This window comes from Monopterus albus, unplaced genomic scaffold (genome assembly GCF_001952655.1).
Source record: "Monopterus albus unplaced genomic scaffold, M_albus_1.0 scaffold7.1, whole genome shotgun sequence".
Classification (NCBI taxonomy): Eukaryota; Metazoa; Chordata; class Actinopteri; order Synbranchiformes; family Synbranchidae; genus Monopterus; species Monopterus albus.
Window position 1 is genome coordinate 2808786 of NW_018127887.1, and position 13817 is coordinate 2822602.

Here is a 13817-nt window from a genome sequence, read left to right on the forward strand (position 1 = left end):
ATTAAACTGAACGAGTCCTGGCCACGGGGGGGAGCCACTACGTTCCACCAGTCAATAAAAGTGCATCTGCTGTCCACAGCCCTCTGAACAGCTTCATTCACCTCTATCTTGGAGCGCAGGCTGCCCTGGTAATCTCTCACCTCCATGAGAAAAGATGGCTGTTGTTGTTCCCAAACTAATTAATGCCACATTTAATGCCTGTCTGAATTTGCCCCCAGGCCGGATTCACTTGTTAATAAGTTTGCATGTAATTGAAATATTTTTCTGCCTTTCCCCAGTGGAATTTTAGATCTCTGTTCTTTGTGTATATGCATACATTTACATATGTGGTTGACCTGACAGTTTACTCTTCATAGAAATGTCATAGAGACTCATTATTTTGTGGGACGGAGGTGTATGGCTTAAATGCAACAGATCCTGCAGCCACAGTATGATAGAGGAGTGGAGGACTTCATTAATATCCAGGAGGCCAGGAAATTGTCACTGCAGATGTAGTAATTTCAAGCAGCAAGAGACACTGCAGATAACAGGAGCTGAGGGGAAGTAAGCAATCTGAAAAAAAAAAAGGATTTGTATGTTTCTTGTTTTTTCTTTGTGGTAACAGAGATGACAAAAGCTAATCTGCAAGAAGATTAAGTCAGCTCAGTAGAAAGGAATAATTTTAAAACAATTTGATTTTCCTGAAAGCCACTAGCCACAAAATATACTAGCACAAAGAGTACATGGCACAGACAGCTTCTAAATGTCTGAGTGGGATGCCTTTTGATGTGGTGAAAACATAGTGCATGTTATTATATTCTACAGGTCTGTAAACACATTGTAGTCTACAGTGACTGGTACCATGTTTGACCTCCAGGCAGTATATGAAGAGACTCTACTGAGGCCTAATATCAGCTAATATGAGAAAACTCAGTGAACTGTTCAACATCTAGCAAAGCACAACACATCGCTGACTTTTGTCATGATAGTGTATTTATTTGCATGTTTTCCGTTTTCTTCATCTGAGGCTACAATAATGTTGTTGCTCAAAAAATGGTACATTAGATTTATATGACCATGTGTGTGTTTTTCAGGACTGGGAGTTCCCTCAATTTATGGGTGACCTGGATATGAATCTACCAGGAATGTCAACAACGCATGTGAAGGTCAAGCTTCCTGTCTGCAAGCGTATCTTTAAAGAGGAGTACCACATTCATATCACAGGTAGAGGCAGACATGGCCATTGTTTCAAGAAGGGTACTTCTGTTTTTCCTAAACCGTTCTAAATCCACATAATCATACCCTGTTTAAGCAGCAAAAGGAAATCTAAATGTTCATGAGGGAGATTTAACTTTGTGAATATGAAGTCTATTGCGGCTGCTCTGCTTTTCCAGTTTCCTCCATGGGGAAATGGTTTGATGGTGAAACCACAATGACCATTTATAATACATGTATAGCTGACGTGGCACACAGGTGGCTCTACCACTGCAACTTTTTTCCTGCTGCCTGGGTTCCTCCCTGCCATGCGAGACACATCTCTCATCATCTTTCACATCTCTGTCTTAATGTTCTCCATGAGCAAGTATATTTCCCATTTAAAACGGTCCTCCCAGTCTCTCCATTTTGCTTCACCACATTCACATGGTGACTCACAACCATCAAAAGAACGCAAACCAATGTTCCTGTGCTAAATGTTAAGCTGTTCATGCGCTCAGTGTTTCGCCAAAGGTTGTTAACTCTAATGCTTTGCATATCCATTAAGTATTATGGAAATGGAACTGGTGCAACGTGATTGGTTTAACTAAAAGCTTATTAACAGCATATCTTGGGGGAAGGAAGGGAGCGGTGTCACGTATACTCGGAGAGACATCTGCCTGCTATCAGTCATCCTGGGGAGTTGGCTGTCTTATGGTAATGTAGTCATCTTGTTAGAAGATACTGTAGAGGAAGTAACACCTGCAAATGGATCTATTTGTCTCAATGCATAAGCTGTATGCAAAGAGAAAGGGGTTCCTGATAAATAAATGTGACTGTATATCTGTCTGTCTGACTCAGCCCTCTAAACCTTATTTGGAGTAGGTTTGCACTGTGCATCAACCTGCCTGTTAAGTTATCTTTACATGTGTGTGTCCTTGCTTATCTGTAAAAGATTGCCTGGTTGTGATCTAATAGGAGTCACGTATCTCGTTACAGGTAAGTGGTTCAACTATGGTATCATCTTCCTCGTACTGATTTTGGACCTTAACATGTGGAAGAACCAGATCTTCTACAAGCCCTATGAATATGGTCAGTATGTTGGGCCTGGTGAGAAGATCTACACAGTGGAGGAGCCAGAAACACTCAGGGACTTCAACTCTAGCACGCTCACCTATGAGTGGCGCTCCACCAACATCAATCCTGGCACCAATCTAAGCTACGTGGAGCGGGACATGTTCCTCCACAGCCGCTACATCGGAGCCAGCCTGGATGTCACGTGCCTGGCCTTCATTCCAAGCCTGGCAGCATTCGTCCTCTTTGGGTTCTTCATCTGGTTGTTTGGGCGATTTCAGGACAGTGAGACATTTGCAGAAAATCAAGTCAAGACATATGAGAGGATAAAGAAGAAGTCACCATCAGAGTACAGCAAGGAGATGGGTGTGACGCCGGAGGAGATGCATGTGACTATGAGTGATAGTCTGACACAATCAGGAACACCCATGCTTCTCTCAGTAGATGGGGCACACTTTGGAGCAACGCTTTCCACAAACTCAACTAATTCAGAAGAAACCCAACAGACACATCCGAGCATTGTGATTGGCAGTAGAGTGCAGGAGGATCCAGTGTGTTTTGATGCCCACAAACTCTCTCCATGACCTTATGAACTAATTATAAATTTTGTATAAATGCAGACAAGTTGAAAAGGAAAGCTATCCCTAACTTGTGCCTCTCATGTATTACCTTACATTTGAGACATAGAGATGAGTGTCTGATTATCAGGGGAAAAAAATACCTGGCAACTTTTCAAAAATCCAGAAGGTCGTTTGACCGTGCTCAGCCCAGTTATGAAGGTATTTCCAGAATCCTCAAAGACTCTTTTATTATATTTTTACTAAAGAACACCACCACAAGAACTCTTTTGGCAGCAGTTAAAGTTGTCGTTATTGTTATTATCTACAATGTGATTCAGTCAGCATCATCATCACATTAAATTGTTTCTGACAAAAAGATGCTAAAACACTCAAAGGATCACTTTTGAAGTGCATCCCACTCCATAATAGTGTACCTTATCAGTTTTAGGCCAAAATGAATGAGATGACATTTCGTGTGGTCATCTTTATTGATCTGGACAAAAGGTTGTAATAATGAGAAATCTTTCTTTGTTTTGTTTTGTTTTCCTTGCACCAGAAAGGATTATTTTTTTTAATCCAGCTGGTTAGAAGAGTCTTTGAGGATTTTGGAAACACCTTTAAAATTAAGGTGCATATTGTCAAACAGCCTGGATTTTTGAAAGTTTGTAGTATTTCTTTTCCTGATTTGGGGATGCTTATCTCTGTGACTTGATGGGTTATGAGAGCTGGATACAGCAGAACCACTCAGCCCAGTAGCCACTCGTGGAACTGCAGTGAAAAATTCCCCTAGGTCCAAAAAGCATTTTGTCCATAAACCACAATGATAAAGCATTTGTAAAACTGTTGACAGGACACCTCAAACTGCAATGCAGGCCAGTTATCACTCTTTGTATTATGAATTTTTAATCCATGGAGCCTTTATATTTTTTAAAGTTCTCCATAGCCTAGAAAATGGAGTTGTATTTTTGTGATGTGCCCAACTGGGAAAATGCTAATGCGTATATGCAATTGAACACATGACACAAAAGCAAACATGTTTTTGCATATGCACCAGATGAGCATTTTTGAGTGTGAGGAATGGGCATCTGGTATCCATCCATCCATTATCTATAACACTTGTTCCTAAATAGGGCCACAGGGGGTTGGAGCCAATCCCAGCTGACACTGGGTGAGAGGCGAGGTCCACCCTAGACAGGTCACCAGTCTATCACAGGGCTGACCTGTAGACAAACAACCACACTCACACTCACTTCTACGGGCAATTTAGAGTCGTCAATCAATCTAAGCTGCATGTTTTTGGACTGTGGGAGGAAGCTGGAGTACTCGGAGAATATGCAAAATCCACACAGATAGGCCTCGGGTTGACCTGGGCGTGAACCTGGAACCTTTTTGCTAACCACAGCGCCGCTGTGCCACCTTAATCCAGTATCTAGCTCTCATAATACATCTAAGGGTGATACAGGAGAAGCATAAGTTGGAAATAGAGCTCATAATGTATGTCATCAAGAAGTTGGAATTTTTGCATTTCTTTGGATAAGACCGTGCTGCAGTAGAAACACGTTCAACACAACTGTTCTTGGGATTTAAGAGAAGGACAAAGTGATACTCATCAGCACAATGGCTGTTGTACTTGTATTGGTTTGAATATATTTTTGTAAACTGACCATTTAAAAAGCCTCTGACATGGCACAGATTCTGATAAAAACACATCTTTTTTTAAAAAGCATGCAAACTTTTTTTTTGATGTGGTGCTGCCTCAGATATTGCATTTTCATACCTCAGTTTCATCATGCTACACTATTTTAGTACCTGTATCATAGGTGTATTTCTACATCGTGATACTGTAGTCAAGTAAATTTTATTGTATCACACTAGAGTCAAAGCTACAGTAGTGCCTTGATATACTGTATTATTTCAGCAGACCTTATCACTTTAATTTATCCTCATGTGACATCTCTAAATGTATAATTTGTGTTAAAATAATATAATTATGAACATCAGTGTACACTGATGACCTATTCATATCCCTCCACTTGATATTAGTTGCCAAGATAATGAATGCAATCAGCAGAGATCAAATGGCAAACCAGCAAGCCACATCATGATTGTTTATGTGGCTGCTGCACCTGGACTGAATAGCAACAGAGAAAGGTGGTTTTGCCCTTGGCGTAAGCCTGCTATTGAAGTGGAGGAAAGACTTCAGCTCCAAAGCTCAGGGCTTCCTTATGTGTGGATAAATCGCAGAAGTTTTAGAAACAGTTTTCACGGTAAGTGCATGAAAAATATCTATTTGAAACATTATCCTGCTCTTTTTAAAGAAAAAAAAAATTCCTCGATTTCAAACAAACATTTATATACACTGGCTTTGAACGTGCTCACTGCCTCTTTACATATTTTATTTACCGAGCAATATATTTGGGAATTTTGGTTCAAAAAGTGATTTTTGAAAGTATTAACTAAATTATTACTCCAGCTCTATTTTTTCTATGAAAGTCTGTGTCAACATTTCAACTAAAATATAAAGGAGTACTCTGCATATACTGTACTTGTGACCAAAGATTCCCAATATTACAGTATTTCAGTAATTCCATGCACAGTAAATGTTGCTGCATAATATAATATGCTAATTTAAAGCAGATATATTCATCCTAGCCAGAGTAGAATATGTTCCCTGAGGTCAGTCTGAGTTATTTTGTACTACAGTAGAATATAATTATTTACTTGGATAGAAGGAAAACACAAAACCCTACATATATTCTTAGCACTCTAACGCCCCAATCCTTGTTGAAATCTCTAACGCCCCAATCCTTGTTGAAATCTGGTTCAACTAGTAACCTGCTTTGTTGTTTAAGTCTTCCAACAAAGATACAGCAGTGGTCTGCAACAGGACAGGAGTATAGATCCTGAAGTGTGCCACTAGAATATTACTCCACACTTCTGCAGTGCTTAATTATAATCACTGAATAACTTGATGGATTTTTAAAAGCTATTTTAAATCATTTCATTGCTTTCAGGCACTTATATGCTCAAAGTAAAAATAATAATTATTAAATGTATCAGTGTCTAAGTATTCTTATTGCATGTTTATGAGATTGATTAACGGTGGAATTTTAAAACAAAATTAATTCAAACAAGGCGTAATATTTATTATATAATATTGTCTTCATTTAATGGTTGTTTTAATTTGAAGGCATAATGTGTTAAGAGTACACCACCTGATCCAAAGTAGCAGCAGACAGATGTCTGATTATCCTGCTGCCATCACTGACTATATATAAAATCTGGACAAACCCGTTGGTTTTCTGAAGAGTGGTTTTGAAGCTCAAGTCTGGCTGCTGCCATATTGGTACCTCTTCACTAAATCTAATCCAATTTAACATGGGAGTCTAATGGGATTGACTCCAGTGGCTGGTCGAGGAACCGCAGGGTTTGACACTCCTGCATCGGCTTCATCTCTCAGTTAACGCTTGGCTGCTATTTACCGGTGGGAGTGGAGCCAATCAGAGCTTCTGCTGCTGCGCTATGGGCTGTTTTCTTTTCTTTTAAGTTCTAAGGTGGCACACGCTTCAAGCAAATAAACTAGAAACTGTAAATGTTTGATAGAATTTGTTTGATTAAGGAAATAGAATTAACATTAATTTGTTTACTGACTACATTTAAATAAACCTTTAATAAAGCAGTTTCTAAAAGTTTTTTTTAAATGAAATATTAATTTATTATGGTTAAACACTGTAAACCTCTAATTAATGATTGTGGTTGCACACTCCAGACTCCATACAGGTATTCTCTCTCCGTGTGTGTGTGTGTGTGTGTATGTACACCCTGGTGGCAGTGGCATCAATTTGTGACTGTAAACAATGTTTTATACTTTTCAGAGCATGTTGTCTGTGTGTGTGTGTGTTTGTATGTCTGTGTGCACTGGAGGCTTGTGAAATGTAGAGTTTTCGTTACTATATGTTGTAGACAAAGGCCTTTCTCTGAAGAAGTCTGGTTTGCATCCCTCCATTCTGTAATTATCCTTTTACTTTACATCTCTAGATATTAGTGTTTCACCAAAGAGCAGAACCTCTCTGGACTTGAAAGGGGTCTAATTTATTTGTAATGTAATGTGTTTAGGTTAAAAGTTAGGCTATTTTGATTGTGTTGTGTGCAAAAGTGACACTTCTTTCTGTTTGTGCTTGTGCTTTCTTTCAAGGAAGAGAAGATGTTATTTCAGCGTTTGCTCAGTGTACAGTGCTTCAATTGAACCTTGTGTTACCAATAAATTAATACATTTGTTATATACTCTATTTTGTTCTGACCTTTTTGTGACATTTGATTTTATCAGAATATATTTGAACAAGGTCACTAATGTTATGTAATTCCCAGCAAGAAAAGTTCTAGTTTGTTTTTCTACTGTATATACTTGGGAAATAGTTGCCAAGCAACAGCGCAGGTCAAGCTTCTTGCAGCTGCTGACCCAATTAATATGGGCAATATGAGAAATAATGATACTATCTTCTCAAGGGCGCTTGAAAATGTAGCCTGCACACACACGACACCCGTCTCAGATCAGTATGAGTAGTGCTCGGGGGCCTGTTCACTGTGTGATTTATGCCAGTGGGAAAACAGTTTGAATTTGTTATGGGTTTTGTTCCCCAGCGGGATTTGTTTACATAACTTGTATGCATCTAAATGAGTTATAGATCAGGCTAAAAAGATCTGTGGAAGAAAAAACCGGAGCGATCATGGGTAGAAGTAGTTCCCAATCTGGGGTTGGGAGACCTCTGAGATGTCACAAGATAGATGTGAGAAGTTGAGAGATTAGTAACAGGATAGTAAAGAAGAAAAAATGGTAAATACCAGTGCGCGTGTTAGCATGCTGATGTTAGCATTTACACCAATCAGCCATATCATTATGACCACTGCTAGGTGGCACGAATAACATAGATTATCTTGTTACAGTGGCACCTGTCAGCATGTGGGGTATATTAGGCAGCAAGTGAACATTCATTTTTCGAAGTTGAAGTGTTGGAAGCAGGAAAAAAAGGGTAAGATTGTCAGATCTGAGTGACCCTGACAAGGGCCAAATTGTAATGGTGGACAACTCAGAGCTTCCTGCGCACTGCAGGTCTTGTTGGGTTTTCCCAGTCTGCAGTGGTTAGTGCCCACCAACGGTGTCTAAAGAAGGACAAACAGTGAACAGGCGACAGGGTCATGCACAGCCAAGTACATGGACAGTAAGTAGACTAAGCTTTTAAATTTCACTCAGCCTTTTCAAAGATTCCAGTTTGAATCTTAGTTAATATGGTTGAAAATGAGAAACACTGTACATTGGTCTCTATGAAGGGAAACATTCGGCAGCTGTGGTGATGATATCACACCTAGAGTGGGGAGGCTGTTGAATGTGCCTAAAAAAATGATCTCTAACTTGTCCTCACAACCACAGTTTTCAGTCATTTTACATATTTTTATCACTAAATGGTAGACAATTTCATTCTCTTTCTGAGGCTCACAAAAGATGCGTTGTGAGCCTCAGAGTGACACGAGTGCCAACCAAATGCTGCACTGACTCCTGTGTATTAAACAGGTGGTCCTAATGTTGTGGCTGATCTGTGTAGGTCAAAAATGCTGAGCCAGTGGTCTAAGTTAATACCCTCCACTCACTGTAAATGATCCCAAATAACAGCATCAGCTTGGTACTTTTTATGGTAAATACTGTATGGAGGAAAAAACACCTACTGTGTGTAAACCAAGCAGTTGGACAAATACCTGCGGCTTGATGTTTGTCTGGGAAAATAAATCTCATCGCCAGAGAGTATTAGCTGTTTGACTTACGCCTCCTCCGAGTCTGCCATTGGGCTGAGAAATGAGATATTAATTTTTGGAAGATCACGCAGTAATTAAGAGAACAGATCAAAACTGGAGTTTCAAAAATGTTTGTGGGATTTTGATCATGTTGTGTAGGTGTTGACCACTTCCTCGTTGCAACAGATGGATTTGTGTTGGACGCGTTCACAATTGATCACATTCTGTTTTTAATCACTTTTTTAAAAAGCTTCTTCATATCTTCATTCAAACAATCTGCAGCCTTTTTGTTAAACATTTCACATTACTAGTTGTGCTATGCACATATATTTTATTAATTCTGAAAAAAAAACTGCTAGTGTACCTATAGCTAAATATAAACTACAAAAATCCCCCAGAAGAGCCGAAGCCCAGCTACAGGTCAACGAGAATCTCCTCTACTGTCTTTGAGTTATCCTCCAATTAGATCAGTGTATCATGTCCTGGCATGGCCCATCACTCTGTGCTGACAGTTCAGTGACTCTGGGAGACCCTGTGAAATTTATCAGTGCAGTCAGCCCCAGTGAGCTACTAGATGCCCCTCTGCAGTCCTTCCACCAGGCCCGAGATTGCTTCTGTCCCCAGAGGCCACGAGGGAAACAGAATTCATCACTAATTTCTTCTGCAGGTTTTTTATATTTCACAGAGGAACGTGTAGCTCAGACAAGTCTCTCAACACATCCAACAACTCACTGGGAGTCCCCAGGCATGGATTTGTGATGATGATGACATCTGCCTTACTGTGTCTCTGTGGGAGTGGGGGGTGGTCTATTGTAATTCTATTAAGTCAAATCAAGTGAAGAATTTAATGGTGAAAAGTTTAACTGCTACACCGCTGGACTGAAATGCAGCAGCAAAGAAAAAAACTGTGACATCCTAGCGGAGGAGCCACTGTTGATAAATGCTAAGGCTGCTTTTTTTTCCTCCATTTGAGTTAGATTTCAATGGACCCGTCCCACATGGGAAGGCATAACAACAGCAATACCAAAGATAGTATGACATACTTTACAGTTGGATGGCAAATTAAAGGGAAAACCTGAAGTAATTAGCAGTCTCCTCCAGGATAACAGTGCTCCAATCCATAGGGCATTAGGGGTCACCATATGGTTTGAGGAGTATGAAAATGATCATATACTATAGCCTTCGAAGTCACCAGATCTCAACCCAAAGAAACACCTATGGTATTCAGTGGATCCTGCATATGTTGCTGAAAACTGACAAACATAAAAAAAAGTGAGCTGAAGTGGTAAACAGTAAACTGCACGTTTATGTAGTTTTTCTATATTTACTGTATAGAGGGTAACTACCAAAACATAGGAATACTGTTGAGTTATTGCATGCTCCTCTTCTCTCTTAGATAATAACATCTCTCTCCACAGAGGTCCCATTAACAGTGGAATGAATTTTGCGGATCAAGTTAAATAGAAGAATGGAACTGAAAATATAATGTAAAAACATTTATACAGCATAACACAGTGCTTGCTAATGCATTTTTTATCAATTTAAATTGTCTGCTAAAGTAAGACTACACTTTTCTCTGTTGCCTTTGTTTCATCAGCCATAATCAATGATATGTGTGGTCATTAACAGTGAATATGGAACAGGCAGTGAAGTGGACTCCCTGCGGGTCAAGGCATCTGTTGCAGAGGGTTTAGCCCTGCCATGGAAAATTGGACATTTAGGAGCCAGCTGGAGGACCAGTCTGCCCTGCAGTGCCACCACTACTCAGGTGCCCACTGGCTTCATGCCACCACCAGCTAGAAGCCAGTGGACCAAAGTAGTCCAGATGGTGCCTTACCAACCTACGAACAGCACTGCGAACTGCCCACTGTCCGCTGCCCATGTCCGCTGCTCTGTCATTCAACTCAGAGGTGAGTTTGGAGTCATGATAACCTGAGGTCAAGTTTTTTGAGGGGGAGAGAGTTGCAAAAAAATCTCAAGTGAGAGGAGAGTTTTGGAATATAAATTGGCCCTAATACATTGCGTGTTTGTTAATGTAAGCAGCTGCGAGGTAAGAGTCGGGGAATCAGTTGGTAGAAGAGACACTGCTCCACAGGGAAATAAAGCATCTCCTGGATGAGCTCATTTGTCTGTGGCTGTGAGCTGATAGATGATTATATTAGGAGCTTTAAGTGCTCTTCTGCGATACAAGTATTACTACCAGTTCCAGAGGCACAGGACAAAGTAGGGAGGAGAGGAACCTGTGTGCTACAGTAGTCACTGCTCTGCATCCAAATCTGTGGATGTTGGAGTGTATGCAACACAAGAGACCTCATTTAAAATCCAAATCATAACAATGCTAGTAGTCTTGGATTAGATTTGATTTTACTGATTCAATCAGCAGTATTGCCCACATTAGTGTCTGATAGTAGGAGATAGAATCTCTGATCTCAGAAAATGCTAACAAATATTGATAATCTTTGAAAAAATAGTTGTAAACAAGCATGGAATTATTACATATTAAGTATTAAATACACAGTGACCTGTTAACATGTACAGTTTGCTACTCTGTGGAGATTCTTGAGCAAAAAGAAAAACAATGCCAAAACATTCTGCACTGAAAATGTTATTGCATGTTTAGATAGCTGTCTATCAGCAAGACAGCAACAGGAGAACAGACAGCGCAGATGTACTGGACAAAAACAGTATATCATGTATGCTTGTCAGGATGAAAGCCCTTTTTTTTAATAGCAAATGGATTTATCGATTTTATTGATTTTCCTCGGCTCTACAACCGACTCAATCAGGCTGCTTTACTTTCACTTTCGCCCTCTGTAGAGCTGACAAAAATCAATAAATCCATAGGCTACATAAAAACGTGATTTCTTAATGATGAGCGTACATCAAAATTATTATTGTTCAGTACGTCTGTGATGTCTGCCCGCTTGGTGAAGACTCTCTTACCACTGTCCTGCTGACAGATAAACTGTTCTGATGACAAAGACAATGTGCTGCTCATGTCTCTTGTTCAGTGTTGATTTGGTTAACAAGTCAAGTTAACCTAAATGCTAGTTTCTGTTTACATTTTTAGCTAGAACATGGCCAGTGCTGGGTAACAGTCAACTGAGCTGCCATTTGTTTTTGCTTCGTCAAGTCAGCTGCACTTTCTGAATGCACAATTTGTCCTACATTCACGGGCTGTTTAACATGATGTATGAGAGCTTTGGGAAACGTTGCAATCTGCAACTTCACCACTAGAGGTGCAGTGTGTGAGACCACTAAATCTCACACACTGCACCTTTAGGTAGCTCAAATTTGTACTTAAAATTCAATTTCACATTAAATTCTATTGTCCTACAGGTTAGTTTCAGTTTTTGTTTGAACTGTTCTAGAGAGGTGTTTTGGAGACCAACATTGTGCTGCTGTTGAATTGTACTGCATCATACAATGACCAGCCACTTTATTAGGTACACCTGTACAATTGCATGCAATTCAACGCAACACTTCCGCCTTAACATCAGTGTTTATGAAGCTCAAAATGTTTCAGCTTTTGGTGAAATTGTCATAAATGTATATATTCAAATATATGTTTATTATTGAGTTAAAGGTGGTGTTGTACTGGTCTATTCAGAAGTGTTCCTAATATTCTGACCCTCTCATGTATGTAGAATATAGAAACACCTCTAAATATAATGTAGTCCAGTACACCACCGCCTTTAACTATAACCACAAATAATAAATATATTGAGCTTATGAGCACATTTTGAGCTTCATAAACACAGATGTTAAGGTGGAAGTGTTGCATTGAAGTGCATACAATTGTACAGGTGTGCCTATTAAAGTTGCCTGTCGTGTACTTAGAGGTGTTTTTTTGGCCTGCTCTGATATAAATGGGGTGGACAAAATAAGAGAACATCTGTCAGTAAGAGCATCACAAACTCCAGTCCAAATAACACCTCTCTAAAACAGCTTTAACAAAAATTTAACATTATCACCTTCACGAAGGGAGGATTTATTGGAGTACTGTCATATGAGACTGTGTTAGTTCTAGCTATGTGTACCTAATAAACTGGCAACTGAGTGTGTGGTCTTCCAGCACAGTGAATATAGCTAACTCACACTCATACATTTGCCAAAGATAAGAAATAAATGTAAATGGAAATACTTTATTCCACAATTACACAATAACAAGCTTCAAAAGAAAAAAATACAAAAAGAGAAATAGAACAAAATGCTACAAATCACCACAAAATATAGACGATTCATAAATGTGGTAACAGAACTTTAAGCTAACTGCCTTTACTCTAAGATATCATCGAGAATTAAGAAATTGGCAAAAAAATTTTTGGACATCAAGCACAGTCATGCCAGTAATAGCAATATCTTACAGATTAATGTAATGATGATTCAGAGTGGGGAACAGTTCACTTTAAGTAGTGAGACAGAACAAAGAGAGTGGGTTTGAGGAAACAGCAGTCCATCATCGGTTTGGTACGACATAGGTTTGCATTTGGTATAAAGAAGATTCAAGGAAGCAGGCGCAGGTCACAGAGTATTTGCAAACAACTTTTAAGGGATAAGGCCTGTCAGACAGTCCCCATACGGAGACTAAAACCAACAATGACTTGCCTCTGTAAATGTCTGTGAGTCCTGGTTTAGGTTATTTTATCTGTGCCAATGACCTCCATTGCTGGTCAAAAACAATTAAAAACACATTAATGAAGCACAGTGCTGCACTGGTTGACAGATTTCCTCATTAATAAATGCACAACTCTAATATTTGTAAAGAATATCCAGAGATTTCATGCATAGGCCCTTGACTCTGGCTTACTTTAGATGCTGTAAAAAGTTATGCTCATCTGGGGCCTTTGGGGCAACATTGTAAAAAATATCTGGGTCTTGTGTTTAGTGATGAGTAAACATATCAATCGAGGTCTATGGCACAGATGAATAAGCTAGTCCAGGACTGATGGACATTAATCGTGAGTAGAGGCAAACCATTGTTTTCTCTGTATGGGGAGTGTATAAATATGGTCAATATAGAAAATGACCAGCCATATCCTTTAATGCTTATGATGCATGGGACACCAGATGGGTGGGGTTTACCATACAGAATATAGAATAGATCCAGAAATCAGCAGAAAGTGCCTGAAAGTCTCAGATTTGTGCAACTGTATGTATTTGGCAATGTAAGAATGCTGTATATGGATTATCCTGACTTGCAACCCCCAGCCCTCCGGTTCA

At 39.5% G+C, this 13817-nt stretch overlaps 1 protein-coding gene across 3 annotated transcripts in view; it reads left to right on the plus strand.

Moving 5' to 3' along the window:
• The window catches only part of tmem117 (transmembrane protein 117), a 36286-nt gene extending 32270 nt beyond the window's left edge, over nucleotides 1-4016 (plus strand). For all 3 annotated transcript variants that reach the window (XM_020622554.1, XM_020622537.1, XM_020622546.1), the window contains 2 exons: nucleotides 1074-1203; nucleotides 2173-4016. In XM_020622554.1, coding sequence (XP_020478210.1) covers nucleotides 1074-1203; nucleotides 2173-2831 — 789 coding nt within the window. In that variant the 3' untranslated portion in view covers nucleotides 2832-4016. The remainder of the gene's footprint in view (nucleotides 1-1073; nucleotides 1204-2172) is intronic.
• Nucleotides 4017-13817: the final 9801 nt, after the last annotated feature.